General features: G+C 46.6%; 1 protein-coding gene across 3 annotated transcripts in view; it reads left to right on the plus strand.

Moving 5' to 3' along the window:
- Positions 1 to 14829, plus strand: part of LOC135897865 (uncharacterized) — a 153192-nt gene that overhangs the window by 50890 nt on the left and 87473 nt on the right. For all 3 annotated transcript variants that reach the window (XM_070532785.1, XM_065426558.1, XM_070532786.1), the window contains exon 3: positions 14294 to 14359. In XM_070532785.1, the coding sequence (XP_070388886.1) occupies positions 14294 to 14359 (66 nt within the window). The remainder of the gene's footprint in view (positions 1 to 14293; positions 14360 to 14829) is intronic.

Consider the following 14829-nt stretch of genomic DNA (forward strand, 5'->3'; position numbering starts at 1 on the left):
GTGTGAAGATACATCACAAATAATGGAAAATAAAGTGCTGTTTTCTGACCATTTGCTTTTCTATGAAAGTTTCCCGGCATTGCTGCGAGCTTACATACCTGGCGCGCCCGCGGCACAGCACTTCCGCGCTAAGCGACGGTCACTTCGTCTTTACATATAAGCGTGAGAAGCGAGCGATGTGTTGAAAGCCCAGTGCAGAAAGCAGGCACACACCAAGCCTGTGCGCCTGCACCAAGCCACGCCGAGTCAATACAGAGGAAAGGAAAGCAGTGACAAGCGATGCTACAAAAGTCCCGTGAAAAAACCAGGCGCGCACCAATTTGCGCTCGGAAAAGCGTGCGTAAGCACATAGCGAGCAGCGCCAATCCAATCAAGGAGGCAGAGGAGGAGTAATCATCATCATCATCAGCAGCAGCCTGGTTACGTCCACTGCAGGGTAAAGGCCTCTCCAATACTTGTCCAACTACCCCGGTCATGTACTATTTGTGGCCATGTTGTCCCTGCAAACTTCTTAATCTCATCCGCCCACTTAACTTTCTGCCACCCCCTGCTACGCTCGCCTTCCCTTGCAATCTAGTCTGTAACCCTTAATGACCATCGGTTATCGTCCCTCCTGATTACATGTCCTACCCATGCCCATTTCTTTTTCTTGACTTCAACTAAGATGTCATTAACTCGCGCTTGTTCCCTCACGCAATGTGCTCTGTTCTTATCCCTTAACGTTACTTCTGTGGCGACACACACTGCGCATATTTCTGCGCACCATCCATCTTATCATCTGGCCAAGCATACCACAGCTGCATGCTGGATTGCATGGTCGATAAAGTATAGCGCCACCGCCATGTCACCCGAGGTATGCGTCACCGACGCTGGCTATAAAAACAGGCTGGCTGGCTGAGAAAAGCCGCCTTCTACCACCCGTTACTGTGACAAACGTAGCGTTGGTATGCCCGTACGCTGACATCGTTCGCCGAATAAAGACGCGTTGCGTTTTTATGTTGGGATTCGTCCTTCGCTAGCCGCGACATCCCCACACCTCCATCATTCTTCTTTCCATAGCTCATTGCGTCGTCCTCAATTTAAGTAGAACCCTCTTCTTAAGCCTACAGGTTTCTGCCCCGTAAGTGAGTACTGATAAGACACAGCTGTTATAAACGTTTCTCTTAAGGGATAATGACAACCTGCTGTTCATGATCTGAGAATGCCTGCCAAACGCACTCCATGCCATTCTTATTCTTCTGGTTATTTCCGTCTCATGATCCGGATCTGCGGTCACTACCTGTCCTAAGTAGATGTATTCCCTCACCGCTGCCAGTGCCTCGCTATATATCCTAAGCTGGCGTTCTCTTCCGAGACTGTTAAACATTACTTTAGTTTTCTGCAGAATAATTTTTAGACCCACCCTTCTGCTTTGCCTCTCCAGGTTAGCGAGCATGCACTGCAATTGGTCCCCTGATTTATTAGGCAAGGCAATATCGTCAGTGAATCGCAAGTTACTGAGCTGTTCTCCATTAACTCTTATCCCCAATTCTTCCCAATCCAGGTCTCTGAATACCTCCTGTAAACACGCTGTGAATAGCATTGCAAAGATCATGCCTGCCTGCCTGAAACCGTTCTTTATTGGGATTTTGTTGCTTACTTTATGGAGAACTACGGTGGCTGTGGAGCCGCTATAGATATATTTCAGTATTTTTACATACGGCATGTCTACACCCTGATTCCGTAATGCCTTTATGACTACTCAAGTTTCGAGAGAATCAAACGCTTTCTCGTTATTAAAGAAAGCTATATATAAGGGTTGGTTATATTCCGCACATTTTTCTATCACCTGATTGATAGTGTGAATACGGTCTATTGTTGAGTAGCCTTTACGGAATCCTGCCTGGTCCTTTGGTTGACAGAAGTCTAAGGTGTTCCTGATTCCATTTGCGATTACTTAGTATATACGTTGTTGGCAACGGACAATAAGCTCATCGGTCTATTATTTTTCAAGTCTCTGGCATCCCTTTTGTTATGGATTAGGATTATGTTAGCGTTCTTCCAAGATTCCGGTACACTCGAAGTCATGAGGCATTGCGTATACAGAGTGGCCAGTTTTTCTGGAGGAGTAATAGGTGACGCTAAGGTGAGCACTTCCCTTTTCATCAGCCACAGTGGGCCTTAATATGTTCAGCAGATTTTTCAAACATAGTGTGGTGCCTGGCAGTGGCAAAACAATCCCGAGAGGCAATGGGGCTTACCAGTCCCCGTGAAACGAAATTGCAAGGCCCACTAAGCTTCAACAAAGACACTCTGTCAGGAGTGACAAGCATGGACAAGGAAAGAAGACGAGGAAGAAAGAGCGGAGCGAGCGCGTGGAGCCGCCATCTTGGGGAAGGGGCGCGCGCAGAGAAGGACGGGGTGACCGGGCGCAGCATTCCAAGAGAAGACGGCCGGAGATCGCCTGTCTGGGTCCTGCCCCAGATCTTAGGCGACACATCGACGTCCCGCCTGGGTACCAGCCTCGGCGAGCAGATGTCCGACGTCCCTGGAACCACCGCTGGCCCGGACCTACCTGCTAGGACACGTCAGCGTTGCTGCCGCTGAACGTAGACGCGCGGAGGCTGGCTACAGCCAGTCACCATCCCGTCCGGAGAACCCAGCTGGGCCGGCGCGCACCGGGAGCGCCAGCCGGCACGAGCCCCGCTCTGTCGGAGCGCGACAGCGCCTCAGGGACCGTGCCGTCGTCACGTCGGCTGGGGCATCGGTGACGCCGGACACTAACAACGACGGACGACGACCAGATCGCATCGACAGACCACAGACCGGGGGACGCCGATACTCGCGTCGAACAGTACCGGTACTGTAAGCGCTCCTACTACAGTGAATAGACAATCGCCGCACAGACGTTTGTAAACGCGGTAGTGTGCGCGGTGAGCTTAGTAAGGGAGGACGCAAGCCGTGTGCGATAAGTCGAATGTTACCGTGTTTTCCTATTCTTAAGAGTCCATTTTGAAGGAATGTTGTGTGTGCTGCACCTTGCGTTCGTGTGTTCCTTCCGCTCACTCAAGCAAGCGTACCAGGCGTTAACCTACGCGTGACAACATTGGCGAGCCTGCCAGGATCCCTTTAACTTCGTCACGTGCCTCGGGGTGTCTTGAGCAGCGGAATGGACCTTGAACGTTTGATGACGGCGGGGAGTGCCGCGGGCATGTCGGCTGAGGCCATAATAGCACTGTACCACGAGGAACAGAACCGATTAAAAGAAGAACGCGCAGAGGCGCGAGAGGCTGCGAAGGAAGATGAGGAGAGAGCGAAAGCAGCTGAGGAGAGAGCGAAGGATGCGGATGAGCGTGCGTATAGGAATTTGATTTTGGAAAAAGAGCTTACAGAAAAGAAATTGCAGCTGCGCATGAGTAATAGTGGAGAAGAGGTAGGAAATAGCTCATACGTGCTACCTCAGAGAATAGCGACAGTGTGTCCCCAAAAGCTTATCGCCCCCTTTGACGAAAGGCGAGATGATCTAGATGCCTATATACAACGTTTTGAGCGAATAGCAACTGCACAAGGCTGGCCGAAGAGTGACTGGGCGACGGGATTGAGTATGTGTCTCGTGGGGGAAGCGTTGGCCGTGTACAGCCGGATGTCAGCGACTGAAGCACTAGATTACGACAACGTGAAGAAGGCTCTCCTACAACGCTTCAGACTAACGGCCGAAGGTTTCAGGGATAAATTCCGAAACTCCAAGCCACAAGAAAATGAAACGGGTCAGCAATTCGCCGCACGAATCTCCAACTACTTTGATCGTTGGTTGGAGATGGCTAACATAGAGACGACATTTGAAGACTTGAGGGACAACATGATTGCAGAACAGTTCCTAGCATCATGTCATCAGGGCGTGGCAATATTCCTGAAAGAGCGCAACTTGAGGACGGTGGCTGAACTATCTGAACACGCCGACTGGTATTTAGAAGCCCAAGGCCAAAGGCACTTGGGAAAGGGGAAAGAAGATAAGAAGATACCAGATGAGAGAGAAAATACTCGGAGTACAATCAAATGTTTTATGTGTGACAAGATAGGGCATCGGGCTATGAATTGTCCCTTGGGTCGCACTCGCAGTGCGACGTTGAAGTGCGAGGGATGCGGACGGCATGGACATACAATACAAACCTGCCGAGGTAATTCAGAAAATAAGACTGCCTGTGTTGTTTCGAGCAAATGTCACATCGAAGGTGACAGGACACAAATGGAGCCGGAGTACAGCGACAAGGCAGGCGCTGTCATGACAGTTCCGAGGTCAGAAGACCCGGAAACCTCGATGCCAGTAGTAGTGGGAGTGCTGCAGGGACGAAAAGTGTCTGTACTCAGAGACACTGGGTCCAACATTGTTCTGGTAAGACAATCCATGGTGGCGGACAGAGATATCACCGGGACAGAAACACCAGTTCGATTGACGGATGGTACAGTACGGCGAATGCCTATCGCTCGTGTATTGCTTTTGACACCTTATTATTGCGGCTGGATTGAAGCCCGGTGCGTCAAAGAACCGCTGTACGACGTCATTCTTGGGAATGTGCCAGGAGTTAGAAGAGTGGATGATCCAGATCCCCTCTGGAGTTTTCCCAGTGTCCAAATTACAAGTAGGACGGAGCATGAATCCACCGAAGCAAGTGGCAGAGACAACGGAAGAAGTTCGGATCCGTATACCGGAGAAGCTAGTATATTGTCAGTAGAGAAAAGCACAAGGAACCAGGATAGGAGAGATGTCGGTATAAAGAATACTTCAGGCACCGGCATCGATGTAACCACGACGGAAATGAAGAAAAAGCAAGAAGCGGACAGTACGCTGCGACATTATTTTGAAATGTTAGGGAAATGGATTCAGAATAAGAAGAGCCGGGTCGTACATAAGTTTGAGAAGGTTGGAGGATTACTGTACCGAATAGCCAGAACCCATGATGGAAGAGAAACACGACAGCTAGTAGTGCCAGCGAGTTTACGAAGAGCAGTCCTCGAGCTGGCGCACGACACTATAACGGCTGGCCATCAAGGAGTAAGAAAGACGACCAGCCGAGTATCTGAAGAATTCCTTTGGCCGTGCATGCAAAGTGACATTAAACGGTTTGTGCGATCTTGCGACATATGCTAGAGAACCACATCAAAAGGATTGCTATCAAAGGTACCTCTAGGGACTACGCCTATTATTGAGCAACCATTGCAAAAGGACTCCGGAATTGTAATCACAGAGTTGGGTGCTGAAAGCCCCTACCAAGCAGACATCCCAGCAACAGAAACTACGCCTCAGAAGGCGAAGATAACAAGCATGATGTCTAAACCGAGGGTATTTGAGAAAAGACGGACTCAAGAATTGAAGAGCAATGGACGCATCATCGCTGTGTCCGACAACTTTGACAAGCTTTCGGCATGCAGGGCTGGGTCCCGCCCCAACTCCTGGTGTCATCCAAATCATTCTGCCCGAGGTCATGTCTTGATGAGGCGCTGGAGGTGAGAGTCCGGACCAGTGCACAGCTTCCTGCCTGGCTGTATCCATGTCAGACAAGAACCGGTAGGCTGGAGTTCGCGGACTACGTGAGTGAACGTGCCACGAGTGAGATTACTGACTTTGCTACGCATGTTCGTTTTTGTTAATAACACTAAAGAGGTATACAATCATACTTGAGAACAGCATGCTGCGCATACATATAGTGTTTAGAGCTTCTGAGGAGTCTTCCTCAAACATTCGCGGAAGACAATGCCTTGTGAATGGTGCTGGCGTTGACATTGATGTAGTGTCAAGACTCGGCAGAAACATACGTGCTTACGTGATGTGCGCGTGGGTGTAGTGAAGTGCGGTGAAGTGTAGTGATGTGTGAATGAAGAAACGACGAAGTGAAGTTACATGTGGTGTAGTACAGTGAAGCGCGGTGAAATGCAGTGATGGGTGAAGAAGTGGCGCAGTGAAGTTATATGTGGTGTGGTGAAGTGGAAGTGCAGTGTCTCTGCAAACCCAGCGGTGACGAGCAGGGAGGGAAGTTTTCGCGGAGCGAAAACTCGGAAAACAAGGCGGCCATTGTCAGGAGTGACAAGCATGGACAAGGAAAGAAGACGAGGAAGAAAGAGCGGAGCGAGCGCGTGGAGCCGCCATCTTGGGGAAGGGGCGCGCGCAGAGAAGGACGGGGTGACATGGCGCAGCATTCCAAGAGAAGACGGCCGGAGATCGCCTGTCTGGGTCCTGCCCCAGATCTTAGGTGACACATCGACGTCCCGCCTGAGTACCAGCCTCGGCGAGCAGATGTCCGACGTCCCTGGAACCACCGCTGGCCCGGACCTACCTGCTAGGACACGTCAGCGTTGCTGCCGCTGAACGTAGACGCGCGGAGGCTGGCTACAGCCAGTCACCATCCCGTCCGGAGAACCCAGCTGGGCCGGCGCGCACCGGGAGCGCCAGCCGGCACGAGCCCCGCTCTGTCGGAGCGCGACAGCGCCTCAGGGACCGTGCCGTCGTCACGTCGGCTGGGGCATCGGTGACGCCGGACACTAACAACGACGGACGACGACCAGATCGCATCGACAGACCACAGACCGGGGGACGCCGATACTCGCGTCGAACAGTACCGGTACTGTAAGCGCTCCTACTACAGTGAATAGACAATCGCCGCACAGACGTTTGTAAACGCGGTAGTGTGCGCGGTGAGCTTAGTAAGGGAGGACGCAAGCCGTGTGCGATAAGTCGAATGTTTCCGTGTTTTCCTATTCTTAAGAGTCCATTTTGAATGAATGTTGTGTGTGCTGCACCTTGCGTTCGTGTGTTCCTTCCGCTCACTCAAGCAAGCGTACCAGGCGTTAACCTACGCGTGACACACTCCCTCTCCAGAATAGTAATTAACCTTCCTGGTGCAGTATTCGGTTACCACCTCCGCCTTGATTCTTACAATTAAACAGCCCTAAGTCACCAGCCGATGTGAAGCATATGACCAAGGTGGCTGTCAGACCTGCGACGCGGCAGACAGTGCTACGAATCTCTTGATCACGACAGGCCGCCACTGGAAACTGAACCTGATAGCGTTTAACGTAACTCTCAGGAGAGAGGATACGTTAACAAAGCTCTTTGAGGAAATATCAGATATTGCTTGGGATAATATTAGTCTGAGTGAGCTTGCATGAACTGATGAGGTTTGTATGGTGCTGCATCGACATGCTCTGCAAGAGTGGTCTTCCAGACAAGAGAGAATTCGGGATAAGATTTGTAATTCATAAGAGCAGAGCATGCCACATGAATGAATTCTACATCAGTAATGAGAGGGTAGCAGTAGTCGTAATAAAGCTAAATATGATTTATATAATAAACGTAGCACATGCCTGCTCTTGAACCTCCATTAATGAGGAAGAAGAAATAGAACAGCTTGATGAATACGTTGAATAAAGAATGCAAAAAGTGAAAACTCAGTACATTATAATCATGGGCGACATCAATGCAAAAAAGCAGGTTCGGGAACAAGCAATTCAAAATTATGGCATTGATTTTAGGAACAGTAGAGGAAAGGTTCGTTGGTAGAGGATGGTTGCAGCGGTGGCGTAGAGGTAGAACACCCGCCTCGCGTGCAAGAGGTCCGTGGTTCGAATCCCGGTGCCGGCAATTTTCCACCGGATTAAAAAAAAATCCGCGTGTTGATAAAATTGCATAAACAGGCCTGGAGTGTGGCCTGATCCCGGTGACCAGAACCGGTAACGCACTCCCTCACCAGAGCAGGATTGGCCACACTGGTGCAGTACTTGGCCACAACATCCTATATGAACAACACAATCAAACCCCGGCCCTCAGTCCCCAGCAGCTGCGAAGCAACTGACCACGGCGGCGGTCAGACCTGCGACGCTGCAGAGGGTGCTAAGAAGCACTGGCTCCGGACAGGCCGCCATTGGAATATGAACCTGGCAACGTTTAACGTTAGAACGTTATCTAGTGAGGCGAGTCTAGCAGTGCTATTGGAGGAATTAGAGTGCAGTAAATGGGATATAATAGGGCTCAGCGAAGTTAGGAGGCCAAAAGAAGCATATACAGTGCTAAAAAGCGGGCACGTCCTGTGCTACCGGGGCTTAGTAGAGAGAAGGGAACTAGGCGTCGGATTCCTGATTAATAAGAATATAGCTGGTAACATACAGGAACTCTATAGCATTAACGAGAGGGTGGCACGTCTTGTTATGAAACTTAATAACAGATACAAAATGAAGATTGTACAGGTCTACGCCCCTACATCCAGTCATGATGACCAGGAAGTCGAAAGCTTCTATGGAGACGTGGAATCGGCGATGGGTAGAGTGAAAACTAAATACACTATACTAATGGGTGACTTTAATGCCAAGGTAGGCAAAAAGCAGGCTGGAGACAAGGCAGTGGGGGAATATGGCATAGGCACTAGGAATATCAGGGGGGAGTTATTGGTAGAGTTTGCGGAAAAGAATAATATGAGGATAATGAATACTTTCTTCCGCAAACGGGATAGCCGAAAGTGGACGTGGAGGGGCCCGAACGGCGAGACTAGAAATGAAATAGACCTCATACTCTGCGCTAACCCTGGCATCATAAAAGATGTGGACGTGCTCGGCAAGGTGCGCTGCAGAGACCACAGGATGGTAAGAACTCGAATTAGCCTAGACCTGAGAAGGGAACGGAAGAAACTGGTACATAAGAAGCCGATCAATGAGTTAGTGGTAAGAGGGAAAATAGAGCAATTCCAGATCAAGCTACAGAACAGGTATTCGGCTTTAACTCAGGAAGAGGACCTTAGTGTTGAAGCAATGAACGACAATCTTGTGGACATCATTAAGGAGTGTGCAATGGAAGTCGGTGGTAACTCCGTTAGGCAGGATACCAGTAAACTATCGCAGGAGACGAAAGATCTGATCAAGAAACGCCAATGTATGAAAGCCTCTAACCCTACAGCTAGAATAGAACTGGCAGAACTTTCTAAGGTAATCAACAAGCGTAAGACAGCTGACATAAGAAAGTATAATATGGATAGAATTGAACATGCTCTCAGGAACGGAAGAAGCCTAAAAACAGTGAAGAAGAAACTAGGAATTGGCAAGAATCAGATGTATGCGTTAAGAGACAAAGCCGGCAATATCATTACTAATATGGATGAGATAGTACAAGTGGCTGAGGAGCTCTATACAGATTTGTACAGTACCGCCACCCACGACGATAATGGAAGAGAAAATAGTCTAGAGGAATTCGAAATCCCACAGGTAACGCCGGAAGAAGTAAAGAAAGCCTTGGGAGATATGCAAAGGGGGAAGGCAGCTGGGGAGGATCAGGTAACAGCAGATTTGTTGAAGGATGGTGGGCAGATTGTTCTAGAGAAACTGGCCACCCTGTATACGCAATGCCTCATAACGTCGACCGTACCGGAATCTTGGAAAAACGCTAACATAATCCTAATCCATAAGAAAGGGGACGCCAAAGACTTGAAAAATTATAGACCAATCAGCTTACTGTCCGTTGCCTACAAACTATTTACTAAGGTAATCGCAAATAGAATCAGGAACACCTTAGACTTCTGTCAAGCAAAGGACCAGGCAGGATTCCGTAAAGGCTACTCAACAATAGATCATATTCACACTATCAATCAGGTGATAGAGAAATGTGCGGAATATAACCAACCCTTATATATAGCTTTCATTGATTACGAGAAAGCATTTGATTCTGTCGAAACCTCAGCAGTCATGGAGGCATTACGGAATCAGGGTGTAGACGAGCCATACGTAAAAGTACTGGAAGATATCTATAGCGTCTCCACAGCCACTATAGTCCTCCATAAAGAAAGCAACAAAATCCCAATAAAGAAAGGCGTCAGGCAGGGAGATACGATCTCTCCAATGCTATTCACAGCGTGTTTACAGGAGGTATTCAGAGACCTGGATTGGGAAGAAATGGGGATAAAAGTTAATCGAGAATACCTTAGTAACTTGCGATTCGCTGATAATATTGCCTTGCTTAGTAACTCAGGGTACCAACTGCAATGCATGCTCACTGACCTGGAGAGGCAAAGCAGAAGAGTGGGTCTAAAAATTAATCTGCAGAAAACTAAAGTAATGTTTAACAGTCTCGGAAGGGAACAGCAGTTTACAATAGGCAGCGAGGCACTGGAAGTCGTAAAGGAATACATCTACTTAGGGCAGGTAGTGACTGCGGATCCGGATCATGAGACAGAAATAATCAGAAGAATAAGAATGGGCTGGGGTGAGTTTGGCAGGCATTCTCAGATCATGAACAGCAGGTTGCCATTATCCCTCAAGAGAAAAGTGTATAATAGCTGTGTCTTACCAGTACTCACCTACGAGGCAGAAACCTGGAGGCTTATACGAAAAGGGTTCTGCTGAAATTGAGGACGACGCAACGAGCTATGGAAAGAAGAATGATCGGTGTAACGTTAAGGGATAAGAAAAGAGCAGATTGGGTGAGGGAACAAACGCGAGTTAATGACATCTTAGTTGAAATCAAGAAAAAGAAATGGGCATGGGCAGGACATGTAATGAGGAGGGAAGATAACCGATGGTCATTAAGGGTTAAGGACTGGATTCCAAGGGAAGGGAAGCGTAGCAGGGGACGGCAGAAAGTTAGGTGGGTGGATGAGATTAAGAAGTTTGCAGGGACGACATGGCCACAATTAGTACATGACCGGGGTTGTTGGAGAAATATGGGAGAGGCCTTTGCCCAGCAGTGGGCGTAACCAGGCTGATGATGATGATGATGAGAGGAAAGGTGTTGGTAGAGTTCGACAAAGGAATAGTCTCCGAATACTGAGTGCCTTCTTGAGGAATTGTTGTTACAAATAGTAGACCTGGTAAAGCCCTAATGTAGAAACAAGAAATTAAATTGATTTCATACTCTCGGCTGATACCAGCATTCTTCATGATGTAGAAATGTTCGGTAGGGTAAACAGCAGTGACCATATGTTCATGACATTTTGGATTCCTCTCAATTTCAAGAGCGAAAGAGTGAAATTATTCAAGAAGACACAGTCCAACCTACACGGATTAAGGGTGAAAGCACATGGATTCAGGCTATTCGCTTCAAATAAATATGCAGCTTTAGAACACGAAGATGAAGATCACATAGATGTAATAATGAAACTGCAAGTAGACTTATTTCAGAAATAGGAAATGAAGGGGGCATTAAGGCCCCAAGGGAACAAGTAGGTATGCTTTCCCAGTAACAAAGGGCCTGAAAAAAGAAATGACACAGCAGGACAGTGCCTACGCAAAACAATCATGGAAAAGTCGCTGAACTGTCAAACATTATCACCAAAGATAAGGAAAGGTACATTCGAAATTAAAACGTAGGAAAGTTTGAGGCAGCAGTAAAAAATGCGCGCCTATTTATGAAAAGAATACTTGGTATAGGACAGGGCAAGAAGTATGCAGTGAAATAAATGCAAGGCAATGTCATCACCACTTTTGATGATATAGACAAAGAAGAACAATTACACACTGACCTGTTCTGCACTGACATTTCTACACTACCCACAGTAGTCACGCAGCTTTCAATAGAAGTAGTGGAGAGCATGATGCAGATTCGCCTTCTATAAGCAGCCATGAGGTTAAAAACCCTTACAAGGCATGCCCCGGTGAAAAGCAGAAGGCGATGATAGAATAACAGTCTGTTTAAATAATTGTGGAGGAGATGTGCCTGAAAAGCTTGCTGCCCTTTAGACACAATGTGTCATTAGTTCAAGTCTACCAGTGAACTGGGAAAACGCCAACTTTGTACTAATTAATAAGAAGCGAGTCTTTAAAGGAATTGTAGGCTCATTCGCATGCTTTGAGTATTGCATAAAATATTCAACAAGATAACTTACATTAAAATAACGGCAAAACATGAGTTGAATCAAGCAAAAAAAGCAGGCTGTCTTCAGGCACAGAACTTCTAGAATGGATCACTTGCACGTCATAAATCAGGTAATTAATAAACCTGCTGAGATAATCAAAATCTCTATATGACTTTCAGGAAATATAAAAAGGCTTTTAATTTAGCAGAAGTGGAAGGAGTCATGGAAACGTTGCACAATTAGCCTCTAAAGGAGGCACACCTGAATATCTGCAGAAATATCTGCAATGATGTCAGAGCTATGTTGTATATCCCCAATCAAAGTAGAAAATTAGCTATCAAGAAAGCGGTCAAACAAAAAGATACAATGTCTCCAATGGTATTCTCTGAATGCATAGGAGACGCATATAAGAGAATAAACAGCTGATATCTCAACAACCTTCGGTTTGCAGACGGCGTTGTGCTGTTCAGCACCATTAAATATGAATTGCAACAAAAGATTGAGCAGCTTGATTAAAAGTAAACCTTACCGGGAAACGTATGCGGGAAGCGCTGCGGGCTTCGCACTGTTATCAGGAAAGCTTTATAAAATATATTGTCATTCAGGTGCTTGTTTTGTGCTTTTTCTTTCTTGAAACCTACGCTGTTCTGTATGTTGTACGCATGATTCCTAAGAATGAATGCATAGTTGATATCACTGCTGAGTGCTTGAAGGCGCTGCTTTATTATATGTGTGCTAGTCACTGCCCCTGACCTGCACTGCCATCGTGATTGTCCGCATTTTCGCTAATGAACGCGGACACGAAAAATGGCGACCACAGAAGGACTAACAACTTCGCTGCGAAAGTGCACAATCATTGCTTCTACCGGTGCTAGCATATAGAGCAGTAATTTGTAGGCTCACAACAACAGTTCGTGAAGAAGTAAAGCGCCGCGTAAGCAGCGATGGAACGAAAAATGTTAGGCCTAACGTTAAGGAACATGTGCATGTGCCTCGTGCATCCTACATAAAACTGCAATAGCCGATATTCTAGTCGGCATTAAGACGAGAAAAAGAATAGAGCTAGGCAGGTCATGTAATGCGTGTTGCAGATAGCCGGTGGACGCACAATCGACAACTGCAGAAAACTAACTAGGGTGATGAAATGAGGAAATAGAAAATTTTCTGGTGAAAGTTGGAACCAGCTAGCGCAAGACAGGTTCATTTGGAGATTACACGAGAGGCGTTCACCCTGCAGTCAACTCAAAACTCGGCTGAAGATGTGGATGATGATGAGAACGTCCAGCTAAATTTCACGCTCGTTACAGCCTGAAATAGCGGACATCGAGGAACTACTTTATTGAGCATAATCGGTTAGTTAGACTACTTGTAGGCATCAGTTCTTACAATAATGTGATGACAAAGCAGTTTTATGGCATCCTCGGCGATATTTTGCGATGTATTTGTCGTTAGCCCGCGGCAGTTTGGAAAGGATGGTTGTCTTTGTACCCTCCGCCAATAACATGACTCAACCAAGGACGACAGCATTGTCCCCATTATTATTCTTTATGGCTACGGCAGTTTCCCGTATGAAATATTTTTTCCCATTTGGCATAAACAGGTCACAATAAAGAGGCGTGTGAAAAGCCGCCGCTTATGCAAAACAGTGTTGCTAAGCCGTAACCTCCACCTGGCCAAACAAACGAATTGAAAATGCCCGTTGATGCATGAAGTTAGCTTGACTAGTCCAGCACAATGGAATTTTCCTTGTTTTATTTATTTCTTTTTTTTGCTGGTATCTTGAATTTTCACAATTGTATTATTAAAATCAAAAACAAAACACATGATATAGAGGACATAGGCACGTTCACTGCAAGCATTGCATGTTAGGAGGGGGAGAGTCCTTTTCCTACAGGAGCTCGTACACAATGCAATCTCACCCAAGCGATTGGCGATCGGACCTTCCAAGCTCCACTTAGGAATAGGTAGGGTCTGAAGCCTGTCAGAATGCACTTGGTAATGCAAGGCATCTGGTAACATATCCACTTCTGGCAACATACGGGAAAACGAGAGGCAGGGCTGATGTAAACCATGACGAAAAAAAAAAAAGCCTCTGCACCATAACCTCCATGTCGCTCTCCACACATATGATTCACCCATGGCCTCAAGCTCTGCATCATTAAAGAACTGAATCTGTGAGAGGGCACATTTTCTTGGCGTTGATCTTTATATCGGCTACTGTTATCAGTAATGGTATGACAATCCAGAAAAATGATAATGACGCGCTTCTGCAAAACCTCCTAATTGGGAGTTTTGTAACCCTAAAGATGCCCTAAAGTCAGAAGTCACGTACCTCGCTTAAACGCTCAAGGGGAAAAAATAAAACACACCTTATTGGGGGGTCAAAAACCTTTCATGTTGGTTTAAAAGTTATCATGTCAGCTACATAATAAAATGCTAGTTTTCTTGAAAGCCATGTGTCTATATATGTGTCTTGTGCCTTGCAGTTCTTGCGAAGCCTGTGTGACGCAATCGACATCTGCCAGGAGCGATATCCACATATTCCGTTCACTGTAAGTTATAAGACTCAACAGCGCGACCATTGTCTTTTCTGTTCGACAATGCGCAAAAGCAGGACTACACCCTTAGCTGGGTAACCCTTAGTATAGGTGCACAAATTCGCATTTATAAGGTACATTGTCTCTAATATATTATAAGTTACATTGTAAATAATACAAAATATAAGGTACGTTGTAACCATTATATTACAAGGTACATTGTAACCAATATAAAATAAAAGGTACATTGTTACCCTTGAAAAATATGCAGCTTTAGAGGTTACGCTGTAGTGCTTTATTTTCTAAAAGCAAATGTAACCTCTAAAGGATGTGTTAAATTTACGGGTTACTTCAGTAACTTATACGGATATTTTCTTCTTGATTGCATTCTATTTTTATAGCCAAACTAGAAAATTTGCACTGTTCCACTACAAGATATTGCCATCTCGAATTGGGGCGATATTTTCATGCCTGCCAGCTGGCTA

The sequence above is a fragment of the Dermacentor albipictus genome, chromosome 2 (genome assembly GCF_038994185.2).
Source record: "Dermacentor albipictus isolate Rhodes 1998 colony chromosome 2, USDA_Dalb.pri_finalv2, whole genome shotgun sequence".
Classification (NCBI taxonomy): domain Eukaryota; kingdom Metazoa; phylum Arthropoda; class Arachnida; order Ixodida; family Ixodidae; genus Dermacentor; species Dermacentor albipictus.